Source organism: Martes martes, assembly GCF_963455335.1.
Source record: "Martes martes genome assembly, chromosome: 14".
Lineage (NCBI taxonomy): Eukaryota > Metazoa > Chordata > Mammalia > Carnivora > Mustelidae > Martes > Martes martes.
In genome coordinates, this window is record NC_137902.1 from 31,310,895 (window position 1) to 31,330,504 (window position 19,610).

A 19,610-nucleotide genomic window follows, 5' to 3' on the forward strand; every position below is an offset into this window, starting at 1 on the left:
CTCTCTGCTCACTCTTCTACTGGGCGATTAACCATTTATTGATTGATTTGACAGATTTCTTTAAATAGTAATGTTATAGAACATTTATGACGATTTCTTTATATAACATGGCTTTCTGTAAATATTTGTTACATTTTACATGAGGGGTCCTCTGACTTACAGAAGAGAAAAATATTGAGGAGTTCCTGGATGGCTTAGGGGGTGAAGCATCTGCCTTCAGCTCAAGTCATGATCCCATGACTTGAGATCTTGGTCTTGGGATCGAGTCTCACATTGGGCTTCCCTGCTCAGTGGGGAGCTTGCTTCTCTCCCTCCCTCTGCCTGCCGCTCCCCCTGCTTGTGCTCTCTCTCTCTCTCTCTGTCAAACAAATAAATTAAATCTTTAAAAAAAAATGTTGAGGGGCTCCTGGGTGGCTCAGTGGATTAAAGCCTCTGCCTTTGGCTCGGGTCATGATCCCAGGGTCCTGGGATCGAGCCCCACAGCGGGCTCTCTGCTCAGCGGGGAGCCTGTTTCCCTTCCTCTCTCTCTGCCTGCCTCTCTGCCTACTTGTGATCTCTGTCAAATAAATAAAATCTTTAAAAAAAAAATGTTGAAATCACAGGAGACAGGAAGTCATGCTCTGGGAGGATGATAGTGATGTATTGAGTTTTCTCATTACAACTCTAAGGCTAGCACAGGCGTGCTTGGTTGTTCCCAGTCTGTCAATCCCTGATACACCATTTCTTAAAAGGGAATTTGAATTCTTCCATTCAGGTAACCTGAGGTTGGAGCTATGAAGATACATTTAAGCCATTTCACTTTGGGAACAAAATTATTAAGTTAAAAAATTGTAAATAGAATAAATAAAGAGAAAAGCATGTACATTTTTTCATAAGCAATCTGATTCCCTGCTCTAATTCAAAATGTCTTGACCACAGACGTTGTCTTTGCAAAACAGAACACTGTACATCAGTTGGGAATAAGGAGGTCTTCATTCTTTCTGCTATTGCTTTTTTTCTGGTTTGTGGTCTTTCTCTAAAGTGGACTTTTGCAAATCAGTTCACCTTCTGGGCCTTGATTTCTTCATCTTTGGAATGCTAGATAAAATACAGGACATGATGCAGTATTCGGGACATGCTTTTACTAAAAAAGTATCTGTTGGCCATCTTCAATGATCTGGGCATTCTGTGTTTTTATTGGCTGAACCTGGTAACTCCTTCTCTAAGGCCTATTCCAGATCTGACAAAATATGATTGACTGTAAGGCCATGAAATGTAACCGAATTTAAAGGCACTTTGCAGTCTGGGTAATCTGGGTCCTGCACTACAGTGGGATACCACTGTCCAGAGAACCATCCCAGGGCCAGCAGGAAAGGAGATGTTGGTGAGGCATGGGGAGGCCAGGGCTCTGGGTGCAGACAGGTAAGACATGCAGTGGGAAGCAGAGCAATAATGTGCAAGAGACTATAGGACTGACCACCACTGATCTTTTTCCTTCGCTCCATCATTTTGCCTTTTCAAGAATATCATCTAGTTGGAACCATACAAGTTGTAACCTTCTCAGACTGGCATCTTTTCCTTGGGGATTTCAGGTGCATTTCAGGTCCCTCTGTGGATTTTCATAGCTTGACATCATTTCAGAAATCCTCATCGATATGTTACTACTCAGAGTCAAAGGAGTGAGTGGAATTTGAGATTTCTTTGCAGTTATTTTCATTCTTAGAAAATATTTTATTGAGGAGGTACAGAGGACTCTGTCCAAGAGTCAAGATAATCCTCTTCTCTGGGATATGTTATCACTTACATTCATTTGTTTCTGTTTATTTTCATAGGTAAGGTTTGCCTTTTTCAAAATGCTTGCCATACTTTTGTTTTTAGGACATGTCAAACCTAGTTTAAAAGTTGAAATTCCATAAAAAGATTCAGAGAGTCTAATCCTTATCACTTCTGCTGTTTCCAGCTCCCTTTTGCCTCCTCTTGGTGACCATTTTCATTAGCAGCTCGTTTATCCTTCCCGTGTTTATGTTTATTTTTGCAGTAAGTGTGTGTCTATAAACTTTCTCTATCTTCTTAATAGAAACAAAAACAGAAGCAACTGACACTATCCAGACCTTGAGAATCCTGGAGCTCACACCTTTTCGTATGGTTACACTGAACTCTCCCATAAAGATGGGTCAAAATTTATTCAGCCAGAACCCACTAATAGCCATTTAGGTTTCCCGACCTTTAGCTGTTGCAAGTAAAACAGTAATAACTGTGCAGATGTGGCCTGGGGGGCTGGCGGGCATGCACGTGCATCTGCAGGGGAAGGCCCTAAAGGTGAGGTGGCTGAGTCGGAAGGTCAATTCATGCAGTTTTGTTAGGCGTGGCCAGCGCCCCTCTGTAAAGACTGTCACGTGCTGTCTGCAAAGGGTGCCCGTGTCCTCAGAGCACCCTGCCATCAGACTTTTAGATTTTTGTCAGTCTGATATGTGAGCTGTCTCTTCATCCTGGTGATCGTCTTTCTTTTCAGAGGAGTGTGAGTGAGCATCTTCTCATTCGTTCAGAGACCTCTTGCCATTCATGGTCATGGTTTTTGACCACCTTGTATCTTGGTTTTTCTTTTTTTCCATCTCAGTTTGCAGGAGCTCTTTATCTATTAGAAATGTATATCTCTCTGATCTCTGTACATAGTACTAATATTAGTATTATCTCTAGACATCTCTGTATTTGTTATGTGTGATGCATAATGCAGTTCTTTACTCCAAATTTGTTCTTTGTCTTTTGATGCTGCTTATGATTTTTTTTAAATTTTTAATTTTTTTATTAACATATAATGTACTATTGGGCCCAGGGGTACAGGTCTGTGAATCGCCAGGTTTACACACTTCACAGCACTCACCATAGCACATACCTTCCCCAACGTCCATAACCCAACCACCCTCTCCATACCCCCATGCCCTCAGCAACCCTCAGTTTGTTTTGTGAGATTAAGAGTCGCTTATGATGTTTTTTACACCATGAAAAATTTCTTTATGTTTCTCTGTTAAATTTATCAATCTTTTATTGCCTCTGGATTTAAAGTCAGAAGGTTGTCAAATTTAACTGTGTTTTCTTCATTCTTACACTTGGCTCTGATCCATTGGGAATTGTTTTTGGTAGGTGGTTTGAGGTTTGAATCTAGTTTTATCTTTTGGCATCATATTGAATTTATATATTAATTGGAGATAATGGACACCTTCATGATATTGAGTCATTTTACCCAAGGATATGAAATGTCTCCCCATCTGCTCAAGTCTGCTTTTGTTTTGCAACCCTTTAAACCCAGGTGGACTGCCTGGATTGGAAGACTATGAATTAGTTAAGGCTCACTTTATAAAAGATAACAGAAAATAATAATCAGAGCATCTGCTACCAAGGACTTCTGGCCTCTGGAAGCTCAAAGCCCTGGAGGCTGTGAGCCTTACCTTGGCTCTCTATACCTCTGATGCTCCGGTTCCTTGCACAGAGCACTCTGCATCCCCACCCTTGTCTGTTCTCTGGCTTCATCACAGCCCTGACTGATGGGAATAACCGGGCCTCCTAACTGCCACAGATTCTTGGTATCTGCTTCCCGCCCTGTTGCTGGCTGGTGGCTGGGCTGTGTGACTGATGAGGAGAAAAGAGTGTTTGAAGACCCCCAAAGGGATGCTCCCCTGCTGGGACATAATGAGAAATAAGATGTATCTGAAGGTGAGGCTGGGTCACAGAGGAGCATGAATGACATTCGTACTCGGTTCTAAGAGAAAAGCCTCTGAATCCTTAAGAAGAGTCATCAGCTGGGAATGTGGGCTGGGAACAAGAATGAGGGTGGATCTGGCTACCAAGGAGTCGTAGGAGGTTGAGCGGTGATCCTGGTGAGGGCTCAGGCTGGCATGAGGCTGGGGTGACCATGTGCATACTACAAAGGAGAATCTGGTCAGCAGATTGGCTTTGAGGCTGGAGGCAAGGGAGGGGGTGATGACACTGGCCCAGGAGTTGTCCATCCTGACAACAGGCTACTCTAATGTCCCTGCCAACTAGGGACCTAGATGATATAAGAGTAAAGGCTGTTAAGGTCCAAGCTGGTCTCCTAGTGAAACAGATCTTGCCCTCCAGGCCAATTTAACATACGGAATTTTGAGTTTACTGAATGGGTAAAATAGGGAGGGGATTTGTCTCACAAAATGTGAAGCCTTGAGCTGCAAAGAGCCCGTGCGCATTTGCTCAGGTCACCGATGTGCTCTCATCTTCCTTCCTTCTTCCTTTCTCCCTTCTTTCTCCCTTCCTGACTCTACTCCCCACAAAGGAGGAAAACAGACAGTCTGCATCGGCCACACTTCCTTTTCTCTCTCTGCCTTTTCTGGCCTCTTCTGCTATTTTTTGCTCTCTGAGCCAGGCTTCCTCCCTCAGCTTCCTCCCGACCTGCCTCTGTCTGGGCTGTCCATGAGCACTGCCCAGTTAACCAGGCATAGGCCTGACTAGCAGTGTCAGAAAACTGCCAGGGCCACGGCGCCTACAGGACACCCACCTCATCCCACCCCACGGAAGAGAGCCAGCACAAGAGAAGGAAAAAGAGTGAATGGTTTGAGCATTAGGGGGCCGGGCTTAGGGAGCAGGAAGACGAGGTGGGCTTAGGTAAGTTATGTCACCTTTCTGAGGCTCAGACTTCACATTATGAATGATAATAGTAGCCCCCCTCAGAATTGCTGTGAGGCTGACCACCGTGGGAGTAGGTTATGGTTAGGAACACAGAACCCAGGTGCTTGGGAGGCTCAGTTGGTTAAGCATCTGACTCTTGGTTTCGGCTCAGGTCATGATCTCGGGGTGGTGAGATCCAGCCCTATGTCAGGCTCCACACTTAGTGGGGAGTCAGCTTGAGAGCCTCTCTCCCTCTCCTTCTGCCCTTCTCCTTGCTTGCATGTGCAAGCTCTCTCTAAAATAAATAAATCTTAAAAAAAAAAAACAACCATACTACATAGTGCCAACATCACCACTTGCCTACTTTGGCAGTGTGTCTAAACCAGTCCTAGCAGGAGAAAAGCCATCAGCAGTTGGATCGCAGAGCAGAATGGCTGAATTTTCAGTTCTGGTGAAGACTGATACTACTTCCAAGGCTCTGTAACCTGCCATAACCACCTAGTCCCTCACTGGGAAGCAATCTAGTAAAGACCATCACAGGCTTCTCTTCTGGAAACTGTTCAGGTGTTTCCCCTGGTGGAATCCAGTTTCTGTGCATATGGGCCAGTGTCCAAGATGCCAAGTCAGAAGGAGCCTGAGTTCTCCTTGAATCCCTTTTCTGTTCTCTAAAGACGAGAAGTTGAGGTCAGGGAGACTAAGTGATTCAACCAAGGTCATGGATAAGTTGGTGCCTCTGTTGCAGAGCTGGACCCTCTGCTGAATCACAGACCTCTCTTGTGATGGGAAAGCCCTGTGATTCTCAGCTTTGACTACAGAAACAGGCTTGGGTTTGAGTCCCAGTTGTGGAACTCTGAGCCAGTTCCCTTACCTTCCTACAAATCGGTTTCTTCCCATGTGAAGTGGGTGTCATCATATGGAAACATGGAAAGCATTCCGTAGCATGTTGTTGTTTGTTGTCATTCATAGATGCAAGGAAAGACCCAAGAGAAACTGAGGTTGGTGGGGTCTCATCCCCAAGCTCCAGTATAGTGTGTCTTCTTACTCTCAAGTCTCAGCATCTCATAGACTGAGACTTAGGTGGTCCTGGCTTTGCCCCATAATTCTAGACCATATCTTCTTTTATTTATTTTTGTTAAATGTTTAATACCTACAGTAGGTACCTATATACCTGCCACTCAACGTAAGAAGTAGGACACCACCATTGCCTTTGAAGCCCTGTGTGCCCCTTTACTCCAGCACCCCTCCCTGGTAACCACTCACCTGATTTTTACATTTATCGTTCCCTCCCTCTGACCATATGGGTGTGTGTCTTAAATAATATATTAGTTACTTTCACATGTCTTTACTATACTTTACTTACTATAACTGGAATCATGATGTGTGATCTTCTTTAACTTGCCTTTATTGCAAAAATTATTTTTGTTATTTATCCGTACTGATGCAATTACACTTCACTCATTGTCATTGTTGAATAGGACTCCATAGCATCGATATGCCACAATTAATGTATTCTTTCTCCTGTTGATGGGCAATTGGGTTATTTCCAGTGTTTTAAAATTTTCTGTTAGAAATGGTGCTTCCAAAACAATTTGCGCATGACCTTGGTGTACATGGTATATTTGTACTGCTTTGTTATGTCTATGACCCAAATTACTTTAGTGCTACCAGCCTGTTTCCAGAGTGATTGTACCTATGTGAATTTTATCAACAGTATATAGGATTCCAAATTTTCTCTAAGGTTGGGATAATCCATTTTTCATCTGTTCATCTAGACATTAATTTTCATGTCCACTGTGCTGTGTAAATTGAGACAGAGTGTTTATTATGGTAGGTTGTTCTCCACGTGCTGTGGAAACCGTGTCGCGTGGCTTCACTCTTTTTATGAGTCCTTAGCTAAGACTTGGCATCCTCGATCTCCAGGCTTGCACCAATCTTCTTGGGAAGCTGGTTGTAGCTGCCAAGCAGTCGCGACAACCTGGAACACTATGGGGGTCACACTACACACCACACATTTTGCTACTGGCAAAATGTCCAGTCTGGAAAAGCAGACTCTCATTTTTATTATGTCAGACTAAATACAGTAAAAAAGAAGAAAGAAGTGGCTGTAAAAAGAAAAAGCAGAAGTGTAACTCTTGCCCTTGCTTTTTTTCTCTGGGGAAATAAGTTGCCAGTCCAGGTGTGAAGCAGATTTGTTGGTTGAGAGAAAAGTCAAGTGGCTGATAGCGTGCATTTTACAGTAATTTGGAAGAAACAGGTTGGTTATCATCATCCCATTCAGTGAGGCTTGATTTTCTTGATCCTTGATGACATTGCAACCCTTCCCTTCACTCTTCACCCTTCCCATCTACTAGTTTCTTTCAGTTAAGAACTATGGCGACAGGTGGGTGAGGCTCTAGAACTCCTTCCAGACACACTGCAAGATATCCAGGGTTGAAAACTGAGATCATTGTTTGGGGAAAATAAACAACTGGAAGGGGCAAGTGCTTGTATTTTTCTCATGAAAGATTGTCTGCTCCCTCGCTGGCCTGGCCAATTCAGTGGCTTGGCCAAGGAGAAGGGCCCCACCCTTAAATAGCTCTGAATATTCTGTGCCTGAACATCTGGTCAAACTAGAAATTCAGAGGCAGTACATGAATGTGAATAATCCAGACTGATCTAGAGAAATACAGAACCTCTGTTTGTACCAAGAAGAGGGGAAGAAATTCATTTACCACTTCTACCTCTGCCAGAGCCTCTGCTGCCTCCCCACCCCCACCTTCCCCTTCTCCTCATCCCTTCCCCTACCCCACCTCCTTCAGGTCTCTCCTTTTGTCTCTGCCTCCCATTTCCTCCTCTATCTTCAGCCAGGCCTGGGGTAACAGGGGAGGTGACTTGGAGTCTCTACTGTGTCCTTCCTCACAAAGGTGAGCGGGGCTTTCTTTCTGGCCACAGGGACATGTGCCCAGACATAAAAGGAACCATCCCTCTCATTTTCCTCCTCCCTGACCTTAAACTGCCTTCTGCTCTCTAAATGACAGTACAGAAATGCCGTTTCCGTATCACAGTTCTTTAAGTGGAAAAGTTTATCCATGGATTTATGCAAATGAGCAGAAAGTCCCAAAGAGACCTTTTGATGGAATTGATTATTCTGCTTTCCTTTAAGCCCAGGAAGCTACTGGGGACAGAATGACACCTGCTGAAAACAGGGACTATATGTGTTTGAGACAACAGGAAGTAGTGACCAGCCAGAAGCCAGCCCTGGTCTGGTTACAAATCTGGTTATAAAAGAAAGCAGCTGCAAAGAAATTTGCATGTCCAATAGGTTTCACTATTAAAGTTTACACAACGTGGAGTAATCAGCCAAGCTGGCTGGCTACCCAGATCACATGATTATGTAGAAACATGAAACTTGACTATGTGCTCGAGCAAGTTTTACTTCTCCCTAGTGTAGGGTGTTTGCCAGCAGCCTGCACTCTCGGAAATCAGACTTAAGTGACTGGGACCCTTAAGATCAAAGGCGTACCATGCTTCTCCCTAGGAGGGCCAGAGACTGCTGACGTGACCACTGACAGTTATTCGTGGCTCTTATAATTAACAAGAAGAATGGACAAGCTTAATAAAATAACTGTCCCTGCCAGTCAGAAGTTGAGGTAAGATTTTCCCCATCCAATACTTCTCCTTCTTCTTCTTCTTCTTCTTTTTTTTTTTTTTAAATGCTCTTACTGCATCTGAGAAATACTGAAATCCTGGAATACTTTGCTAGTTTTGAGGCAGTGGGTGGCAATTGTTATAGGGAAGTAGATTAAATTTTTAAAGAAATATGTAAGAACAAGTGTGCTTATTCTAGCTGGCTTTTACCATTGAAAGATTAAGGTAGAAAATTCTGGAAAGACAGTAAAAAAAAACAAAACAAAAAACCAAGGGCTGAGCTTTCAGAGTCCGAATACAATAAACTAGCCTAAGGAAGAGTTTGTCTGATCTGAATCCTTAACTATTTTATTGTGGGTTACTATTGAATGTTTAATTTAAGGAACTTGTAACCGTTTGTGTTCATTATAGTTGTACTATCTCTTATTTATTTTGTGGGTATATATCACAAGTGCTTGGGGACATGAGGTCTGTTTTTCTAGTGTTCTTATGTCAGTATAACAATTAGCTATAAAAAGCCACTTAGAAAGAAAAAACCGGAAGTGGCCCAAGGAACAAGAATCAAAAAACTCCTCTGAGCTATGGAAAAGACCATGTCCCAAATTTTGATTTTGAAAATCTTTCTGTCTCACTGTGACAGCATCATAGTTTATGGAGATTAGAACTTTTAAACGTTCAGTGAGTGTTTTATATTCCAACTACCATTTGAACTTCAGTCTTTCATGGGTGATGTGACACGTGTAGCAAGTACGTTTTCACAAATAATAAGGAGCTGGAGAATTAGATGTTTTGCGGCAAAATGTAAGAGAAATTAGTCTGGAATTGGCACCAGGACCGCCCTTGCACCTGGTAGGTGCTTGGTAAATGGTTGTTTGAAATGAACTGCTGATCTGGGATGGGAAGATTCCGTCGGCGAGGTCAGCCATTTCAAGGGCGTCTTGGTGAGTGTTGTGGTGTGACCACCGACAGGGGACAAGCAGGCACCCCAGTCTTTCCCTTGGTCTGGAGTCGTTACACCCTCATGGGAGGGGGGCAGGTAAATCAATGAAAGTAGTAAGTGACTGAATGAGTATGAGAAAGGAATTGGAGTAGCTGGGAAAGGTTTCATGGAGAAGATGCTTCAAGAGCTAGGTCTGAGTGGTGGGTAAGACAAAAGTCTGTGAGAATTGGAGGAAAAGCAATGAGCTGGGAGGAAGGAAATAGAGAAACTGACACTTGGGGCTGGCCTTGAGTACAGTTCATTGGTGGGATGATGAAAGTGTTCTGTTCAACAGAGACTATGGAGTAGAACTCCAAAAGGTCCTGATAAGGTAGGATGTGTAGGGTGGGGCTGGCTCACAAAGGATGGTGAGGGCTCTACCCATGGGGGGGTTAGAGAATGGTTTACAGGGTTAGAGATGTCATGCCAGCAAGCTTTCTAAAGGGTGAGAGGATGGCCTGACTAGAGGGGCAGGGAGCTAGGGGCAGGGAAACAATGTAACGCGGGCATTTGGCGTTACAGGCCTGGATTTGGGACACACCAGTGAGAAGGGAAAGGAAAGGAGCAGTAGGAAAGACATGCCAAAGCAAATAACAAGGCATGGATATTATGGCTTCTCTCAAATGAGTAAGGGGGTTTTAAAAAATCCTTTCCAAGCATTCCATAACCTAGAGCATTAGGAAGCCTTAGAACCCCTTTTAGGAAATCCAAATAGGAATTTAAATAAAGAAAGGCAATAGAGGGGCGCCTGGGTGGCTCAGTGGGTTAAAGCCTCTGCCTTCAGCTCAGGTCATGATCCCAGGGTCCTGGGATTGAGCCCTGGTTCAGGCTCTCTGCTCGGCGGGGAGCCTGCTTCCTCCTCTCTCTGTCTCTGCCTGCCTCTCTGCCTACTTGTGATCTCTGTCTGTCAAATAAATAGATAAAATCTTTAAAAAAAAAAAAAAGGCAATAGAACCTGAATCACTTTATGATCCCCTCCCCCACCCCTGACCAACCCCCTCTGGACAAAGTCCAGCTTAATCACAGAGTGGTCAGTAGGCAAGATGCAACTATAGATGATAGGGTAGGAAACCAAAATTATATTGTGGATAATCATACACCACATTCATCTGCTTAGGCAGAAGGAACTTTTTTTTTTTTTCCACTTGGTTACTCAGTTGTCCTTACAGAATTGGCCTGTTTTGGTAAAATGTGCACTGTTGACGTGGAACTTTTCAAAGAAATGAAATTGTAAACACAATGGACTTGAAGGACCATCTTAAATCTTTTTTGTAATTGGATGGGATGGTGTGGAACAGGGAAATGAAGTCCTTGATCCCTCTGGTTTGCGTCCTCTGTCCTGACCAGTTAACACCAGTTCAGAAGGAGGTTGCCCAACTGCCATTATTTGGCACCAGGTGCTAGTAGAAGTGAAGAGCTGTGTTTATATCCTTAGAACCTATCAAAATTTATATGAGGATTTGCTTAAATTTTTAGCCACAAAAATAGAAAGATAGTGAGTGTCCATCAAGGATACATCGTGATCCTGGTATAGTAACAATTATTAGCTTAAAAATTGTAGTCATTAATATCATTGTTATTCTTTCTTATTAATTCTGGAGGTGTGCAACTGATATCCTAAACATTGATCCTTGATAAAGTTTATGTTCATTTTCGTTCTTCTTTTTAGTTCTTTTGGTTATGTTACTTATTGATTGTGACAGCTGTGGCATTTAGCTTTGCAAGGACTGTAGACATGATGAACACCCCTCCTCTGCCTTATTCTAAGTGGCTAACACAACTGTGGAGTACAGCAGGGCCCTGTCTTGGGGGTGTGGGTCCCACTGCTAGGATGCTTGAAATCTAATTTCACAGGCTCTGGGACACGACTTCTCTTCTCAGGTCTTGGAATCCTGAGTTGGAATTTCCAGTTACTTGATTTTAAAAATTCAGTTCTTCAGAAACAAATTCACTGAGGTGTCTGGCTGGTTCCAGTGGTAGAGCATATGACTCTTGATCTCAGGGGTGTGAGTTTGAGCCCCATGTTTGGGTGTAGAAATTACTTAAAAAAAAAAAAAGAAATTCACCTTCTTTTCACCTTCCAGCCCTAACTCCATCTCTGATATTCCCTGTTTCTGTTAGTGGTATCGTCATCAGCCCTAACTCTGGTTCATCCCTGTCTGCACCTCCATTCACCTACCACACCCTGTAGTCTTTTCTTTTATGATGCTTCCATATAGTCCACATATAGCTTTTCTATCACATCATCCTGGAAGGTCCTTATCTCCGCTGTGTCCTCCATCTTCAAAATGAGGAGTTTGGACCAATTTCCAAAGCCCTATGTATTCTAATCCTGTGTGATCCTTCAGACATGAAGATCATTCTCTGACCCCACTGTTTAGAGATGGGCCACTTTCAAAGATTTTATCCCAAGGACCCCAGGAAATATTTCCTGATTGAATCATCAGTCTCTGGACGCTGTCCATTCCTAAACAGTGGGGCCAGAGAACACAACTAGACAGCAGCCAACCTAGAAGGTTGCTGTGATGTATTTAGAAGGACAATGCAGTTGGAGTCCCAAAGGGTCAAATTTCTATGGCCAGTTAGTAGCTTTGGGTCCGGAGAAAGTCACTCAGCTTCTATAAGCTTCAGTTTCCTCAACTGTCAAATGAAACTAGAGATGCCTTCCTCACAGGCTCATTATGAAGACCAAGTAAGACAACATGGGTTGAAGAGCCCAGAATGAAATTTGCCTCATTGTCAGCATAACACGTAAATATAAATAGGAAACACAATAACCAGTATCAACCCACACATCATGAGTGACCATTTGGTGTCTCTCTTCCTACTCATGGTAATGGATCCAACCTCCTTTAACTGGAATGGCGAGCAAAGCAGGAAGCTGCCCAGGGGCTCATGGAGCAACTCTTGAATCTCTATGTGTCTGGGAGCATATCTCTTCTCATTCTTTGTAAGTTTAGGGCAGGGGCCAGTGCTGATGTGGGAGGGCGAAAAGAAGGCACAGGATCTAATGGTAGAAGTAAGACAGACTTTCCAGGAAGTCGTTCTCATCACACTGCTCACCTACCTTATGTCAGCTGAGAATCTGCTCAACTGGGACACCCTGTGTCACTCCAGTGAATGGAATCCTCAAATAAGACCTCTTTCTCCTTGTGGGCAAGCTGACTGGAGTCACATTACTAGAATTTGTTTAGTGTTTGTAGCTTTCAGGATCATTGGCTAAGAAAACTCAAGGCACTTTACCTTACCCACGCTGGGCATGGTTGTGCCAGGAAAACCCTAAGTCAGGGTCCACACATCCAAGGCACCCTCTCTCCTGGATCCAGTGGTTGCCTGCGTGCTATAGCTCAATGACTCCCTTCTTTTCATGCAACTGGTCTCCCAGTGGGCTGCAATACACTTAACTAGGTTTTTAAGAACCGAACTATGATTATGTTGTAGCCAGGCCTCCTACATCAGTGGATTAGAGGAGTCTGGGCTGGTACCAGACGCTTCAGGGCACACATTTACATATAGTCTCTTGATTTTCCCCCACAGAGGACCAATCTTGTCTGTTTGGTGGAGAATCTACTGTTGGGTTCATTTTCAGAGAGGATATTAGCATTGCCCTCATGCAGTGGTAGCAAGGAATCTAGACTTGTCAAAGAATATGAATAAGTAAAATTGAATGAGGACGTCTGGGTGGCTCAGGTGGTTAAGCATCTGTCTTCATTCGGCTCAGGTCATGATCCCAGGGTCCTGGGATCAAGTCCTACGTCAAAAATCTTTGCTCAGCAGGGAGCCTGCTTCTCCCTCTCTGCCTGCTGCTCCCCCTAGTTGTGTGCTCTCTCTCTGTGTCAAATCAATAATCAGTAAATAATCTTTAAAAGAAAAAGAAAAATGGAATGATAGCTTGCTGCAGGGAAACAGAGCTCTCTGTGGTTATTAATAACCCCCTAGAATCATGCTTCTGCTGCCCTCCCCAAAGGCATGGCTGCATCATTTAGATCAATGCTTCCCACTGGGGGCATTTTGCCCTCCGGAGGACAGTCGAATATCACCATTGAGGAGGGGGGTGCTACTGGCACTGAGGAGGTAGACACCAAGGGTGCTGGTAAACATCCTGCATTTACAGAGCAGTGCTCACAGCAAAGAACTACCTGTCCCCAAATCTCTAGTGCTGCTGTTGAGAAACTGATTCAGTCCAATTAAATGAATTCTGTCTGGAACTGGAAGCACTTCTTCATTTATACGTTCTTACAAAGACAGTATGTAGTCCACGTTTAAAACATGTAGTATGTGGGGCGCCTGGGTGGCTCAGTGGGTTAAAGCCTCTGCCTTCGGCTCAGGTCATGATTTCAGGGTCCTGGGATCGAGCCCCACATTGGGCTCTCTGCTCAGCGGGGAGCCTGCTTCCTCCTCTCTCTCTGCCTGCCTCTCTGCCTACTTGTGATCTCTCTCTGTCAAATAAATAAATAAAATCTTTAAAAAAATGTTTTAAAAAATATTTAAAATATGTAATATGTATCTTTGCAATTGATGGGCCTCTGCTCACTGGGCTGATTTTCCTCTATCTGGGATGGTTTGGGTGAGGTGTTGCCAAGGAGAAGGGCTTGAGGTGTTGGGCCTATATTTCAATGAGTTGGGTTTTTGTTTTGTTTTGTTTTAAATTAGTGTCAAGCGAAACTAGATTCCATAAACTATGTGAACGACTGGATATATGTTGTTCTCTCCTTGGTACAGAAATGAGAGCAGAAAAGATCTCCAGACATAAGGTCATTTGGAATAATCTCTGTTTCTACCTCTGTAACCAGACTGGGTACACCATGAGTGGAAATCCTTAGAGTTGGGGTAAAAAGCAAATTAAGTGATAGCATAGCTGTTAGGCTGTCCAGGGGCTTATGGATCTGATCCTATGGCCAAACTCCGGACAGAGGTGGATATGCTATGCTTGTGCTAGAGCAGAATGTATTGTTCTGAGGTCCATGGGCAGAGCATTATGGGATAAAAGATTGAGGGGTGGGGGTGGGGGGAGATGATCTGTATCTGTCCACCCCTTAACGTCTTCTCAGTCCCATGTGAAGATCCTGCCATGGAGTCTGTGTGGCATGGATCGGAATAACTCTGCCATCACCTAGGATAGGTTCTGCTGCTGCTGCAGTGTTCATCCTTTCCTGCCTGGTCTCTCCCTGGAGCCACTGGTGTATATTTTGTGTTGTTTGGGTGTTGAAGAGGCAACTTTTCAAAAAAGAGTTTATGCCAGCTCTATTGTAAATTCATCCTATATCCTGCCTCCCATAACTCTTTAAGTTCATGTTGATCTTTTCCAGAGGTGAACAGTTTGCCTGATTCCCTTATGCTGTTGAGAACAGTGAGAGGCTATGTATGCGAGGGGTCCAGACTGGCATGGGGCTGCTATATGTGATAATGTCAGATGTTCAAGGTTCCTGGGTGACCCTCGATCCTGCTTCTGCACCAAAGGGGCAGCAATGCCCTTGTCCCCTGTAGCCAAGGAAACCATGTGAGTCAGCTTAACTAAACTCTGTCTCTGTAGGCTAGTGTATGCATTGTTTCTCTTGCTTTGTCCTTCCCATCTGCCAGCCCCCCTCTTAAATCTCACTGACCTGGGATCATTCTGCTTCTTTCACGTGATCCTGTGTCTCTCTATTCACTCAGGGTTGTTGATGTCTAAGCCTCAGGGACAGCTTTAGTATTCTCACTTCACATACTTGCTGGAGTCCCAGGGCCCCCAGGGCCCAGCACAGGATCAGAGGTTTAGAGGATGGCACACCTGTTGCTCCAGAAGTGGCCCCCACCTGCTGATTGGATAGAATTCCAGCCCTCGTGTGAGTCTCGCCTCCAGATCAAGGGAGTGGTGAACCCTGAAGTGGGAGCCTGACTTGCAGGCTTCTGGGTCCCAGGCCTTCAAGGCTCCCAGCACGCTGCAGGGAAGGGTTTTTGTGCTGCACTCTGATGCTAGAGCACACACGGCTGGCAGTGCAAACCCTCTCTCAGGGACCCCTACCTCAGATCCATAGCTTCTGGTGTGCGTGAGCCTCCCTATTGGCCCGAGTGTTCTTCTCCGCAGTTCTACGCACATCCACAAGCAGGCTAGTCTACCTTTCCAGCCTGTACCTTGTCTCCAGCTGAGGGATGGCTGCTCCCACGGAGCTCCTGCAAGTCCCTGCCCCTCTGGGCTGGACCCACATCCTCCTGCCAGCCCTGCTTCACCTTCCCTTTTGAAAGGGTGTGTGTGGGCATCTCCACCTGCAGGCTTATTTTCGACTGGATGTTTTTCCAACCCTTCAACAGCATTCTGGTCTAGACCCCCAAGGAGGCCATTTCCCCAGTCCAGCAGGCCTTGGTTTCAGTGCTCGCTGAATTCAAAAGCCAGACAAGGGAGCAGCTTAAGGAGTAGGTTGCTTCTCCTTGATGAGCCACACCTCTCTGGTGTGGCCACTTTCCTGAGAAAGGATCGCATCACCCCAGGGGTGTCCTTGTCTCCCAGCAAGCTAGCTTTCGGTTTTACCCCCATGGAGCCATAGAGGGGATGTGCAGCCGAGATCCCTGAGCTCCCAAGAAGGGTGGTCATACAGCCACACAGGCCCCATGCTCCCAGAGCCCCCTACTTGGTTGAACGCTCTGCTCTTGCTGTCCTATAAGTCTTAATAATTTTGGACAAGGGGCCCTGCCTTTTCATTTTACACTGGGCCCTAGAAATTATGTAGCCAGTGCTGGCCATAGGTTCCCTGAGTCTGCTCCCCCTGCTCTAAGTAAGGACGCAGACATCAGTGGGGAGGCTCCTGCCCAGATCACAGAGGTTTCCTGGCAAGGACCTGAGAGGACTTCTCTTTAGCTCCTTTATTTTGGAGGCAAGAAGGCTGAGGTCCAGAGAGGGGAAGTTCCTATCCAAGCCCACACCAACAGAGCCCACTCCAGAACCACATCTCCCTGTTTGCCTGGGAGGAGAGGGGAGAGCATCCACCACCCCACCCCCCGCCCCGATTTATTAACCCTGTGTCACTTACTGGCCAATCAGCTCAGTCTAGCTTAGTGTGTATTCTATATTTTCCCTCCCTAGGCATTTTTTTTTTTTAAACTAAAAGGCAACTAATTCGCTGGTGAGAAACCCCAGTGAAGCCCCGCAGAGCCATACCCATCAGGATTTCAGGCTTTAATGTGTTTCCCAGTCCAGACTTGAATTCCATGCTGACCCAGGCATGTCTGGTGTCTATGGATACGTATTTTTCAAAGAACGCTCCCACAATAGTTTGTCATCTGAGAGCGAGTTGTAATTATAAAGAGAGGAGTTGGTCTTACACATAGACTGAGCATAGAGGACTAGTGTGGTATAATTGAAGAAGGGCTCAGAAAGGTGTTTTTGCTGTACTGGAAAGATGATCTTTGAAATCAGGCAAGCCTGGGTTAGAATACTTCTCTGTACTTCCTACCTCATGGTCTTTGAGAAGGTCACTTAATCCCTTTTTGCCTCAGCGTTTCCATCTGGAAAATAATATCCTATATTATTAAAACAATATGTAACATAATAGGGGTGTTGAAGCAGGGAATGTATTAGACAGAGGGGAAGAGCTCAGCAGATGCTTCCTTCCCCCAAATTGTGTCATTAGAGAGGCATCCACGTGGGGTAAGGCGGTGTGTCTCAGAGTCGTGGTTCAAAATTAAACCTCGCTAAGGATAATAGTCCAAGGCATCAAGGCAGTGTCTGTCCCCAGCGCCCCTGCGGCTGGAGGGCAGATTGCTGGGCTCTTCTCTCCCACACAGAGGTGGCTCGGCCAACAGTTGCTGGGCCGAGAGAAAGGAGCACTGTTCAGGAAGAAACTGGCGATAAGGAGGGAAAGGTCAGAGGAGGGAGACCATCGCTAAGCCAAGCCGAGGGAGCTGGGGCTGGAGGTCTGTGGCTAAGCGTGCTCCCTGGAGGGTGCAGACCTGAGCTCAAAGGTGGAAAGAAGTGTCCTCCCCATCCAATTTGTTGTTTTTGTTGTTGACTTTTTAACTTCACTAGGTTCAAAGTATAAAAAGCTGAAGGTAGACGAATCATTTCTTAAGCACGTGAGACGTTTGGAATGTGCACAGTCAATCCCTGGCAGGAAGGAGACAGTTATTTTATTCCAGTGCAAATCACTGTGATAGATGAGAAATATACTTTCAAAAAGAAAATGCCAAATGTAATACAAAATCCTTGGAAAACTGGCACCTTGATGTCTGTGTGATTATTTTGCCTTTTATACTGTCTTTACAGCCTTTTCAAGGTCAAAGTTCTTTTTTTTTTCTTTACAATAGAAGGTCTTTTCATTTCCTATCATCTCCATATTCAAAAATTATCACATTTGCAAACTATTTACAGACAACTGGGCCTAATATACCTGATGAGTGCTGAAAACAACCTCTCGACATGATTAAAACAAGAGCAATTTGGGCAAATACCTCCAAATAAAATGGGGGAAAATCTGCTTTGAAACTGCTAATGAGGGACACCTGGGTGGCTCAGTCTGTTTAGCATCTGCCTTCCGCTCAGGTCGTGATCCCAGGGTCCTGGGATTGAGTCCTGCTGAGCAAGGAGCTTGCTTCTCCTTCTGCCTCTCTGCCCACCACTCCCCCTGCTTGTATGCTCACTCTCTCTTTCTGATAAATAAATAAAATCTTAAAAAAAAAAAAAGAAAAGAAAAGGAAGAAGCTGCTACTGACCATTTTACATGCATGAGGTTTCCTTTTGGGGTGATGCAAACCTTTGGCAACTAGACAGTGATGGTGGTTATGAGCATTGTGAACTTCCTGAAGGTTGCTGCCTTATACACTTTGAAGTGGCTGAAATGGTGAATTTTACATTAGGTGTATCTTATTGCAATAAAAAAAATTGATAATGAAGTTATTTTCCATACCTACCATAAAATACTATATTTCGGGGACCCACGATTGTATTTTTGTTTGACAAATTAGATATGGTTTCAAAGTGTTTTTTAATGTATTATTAATAAGCGCTTCTGGATGGTTTTTAAGAATTGCAATGGTTCTTTCCACTTCAATCCCTACACCTGATAGTCCCCAATATCTCTTTTTACTCAGATCTCAGTGAAATGAGCTTAACTGAGTAATATTTTCAAGGTATTGGAAATACTGTTCCTCAAAATCACTCTTTACTCCCTGAAAATATCTTTGCTTTTAGCTATTGAAATGGATGCCCAGAAAAGTGGGTGGCACTATTACATTCTACCACGTATACATAGGTGAGACTCATTTTTTTCCTCAAGGTTGATCTTTAAAGGAACAAGCTCAAATTCTATTTTTTAAAAAATTTTATTTATTTACTTGACAGAGATCACAAGTAGGCAGAGAGGCAGGTGGGGTGGGGGGCTGTGGGTAGGAAGCAGGCTCCCTCTGAGCAGAGTCCGACATGAGGCTAGATCCCAGGACCCTGAGACCATGACCTGAGGCGAAAGCAGAGGCTTTAACCCACTGAGCCTCCCAGGTGCCCCACAAGCTCAAATTCTGAAAAACACATTCCTTCTCTAGTATCACATAGGCTTACCTTTTCAGCATTTTCTGAATCGTGATTAAAATTACGCGTCATATCGTCTTACAAATTTATTGTTTGGGAGTCATTAGTCCCACATGGTAATTTTCATGCTGGTGAAGGAGAGACTATGAAAATAGCAAAATTTCCGCCGTGTGCACTGTGTTAGAACCAAGAGCGTACCAAAGCTGAGCACGATGACAGGATTAAATAACATGACCTCTGGGGACTCTTCCAAACTGACAGTCTGTCATCTGTGGATACAGGAGCCTCCTGGAACTTTTGGGGATTTTGTAATTTTCTTGTGTATCATTTTGGGGAAGAGATTTCCCTTTACCTAACCCCTCCCTGCTCCACGACTGGCTGAGCGCAGGGACCAGCAAGGTTGCCTCGGGACCCAGAGGAAGGAAAGGGCTGCATCCCTGGAGGCCCCGAAAACCAGGGAGAGGGAAGAGCTGTGACAGATTCTACTGTCACACTAAGTGGAAAATCTTCTAAGAACTTTTTAAAACTAGCATATTTTCTTTGCCATCTCAGCAGTCTCAGGATGCCGCATCCCACGCCTAGCTGTCTCTGATAGAAGAGAGAGTGCCAGGATTTTTTTTTTTTTTTTTCAGGGTATCAGGATTCAGGGTTATCAGTAGGATCATCCCTACTTCTTATGCCAAGTCAGCCCAGTTTGTGTCTGCTTATAACCCAGACCAGCAGTTCAGACATGCCAAAGACGACCACAAAATACTTGCAGATCTCAGTAGGAAAAAGAAGGAAAGAAATGGTAGAGTGTTTGGGGAAACTTGAAGTTACTTTCTGTGGTTAATGGGCAGTTAAGAAGTCTGACAGTGAGGTGCTCACAGGTAGGGGCACGCAGTACTCCAC

At 44.5% G+C, this 19,610-nt stretch overlaps 1 protein-coding gene across 4 annotated transcripts in view; it reads left to right on the forward strand.

Moving 5' to 3' along the window:
- BLNK (B cell linker) overlaps positions 1-19,610 on the forward strand; it is a 111,323-nt gene that overhangs the window by 23,151 nt on the left and 68,562 nt on the right. The window contains exon 1 of one of the 4 annotated variants that reach the window (XM_080823282.1): positions 7,908-8,246. The exons of 2 other annotated variants lie outside the window; for them this stretch is intronic. In XM_080823282.1, the coding sequence (XP_080679408.1) occupies positions 8,200-8,246 (47 nt within the window). In that variant the 5' untranslated portion in view covers positions 7,908-8,199. Of the gene's footprint in view, positions 1-7,907; positions 8,247-19,610 lie in introns of those variants that run through there. One more of the 4 variants, XM_080823283.1, reaches the window with a different exon arrangement.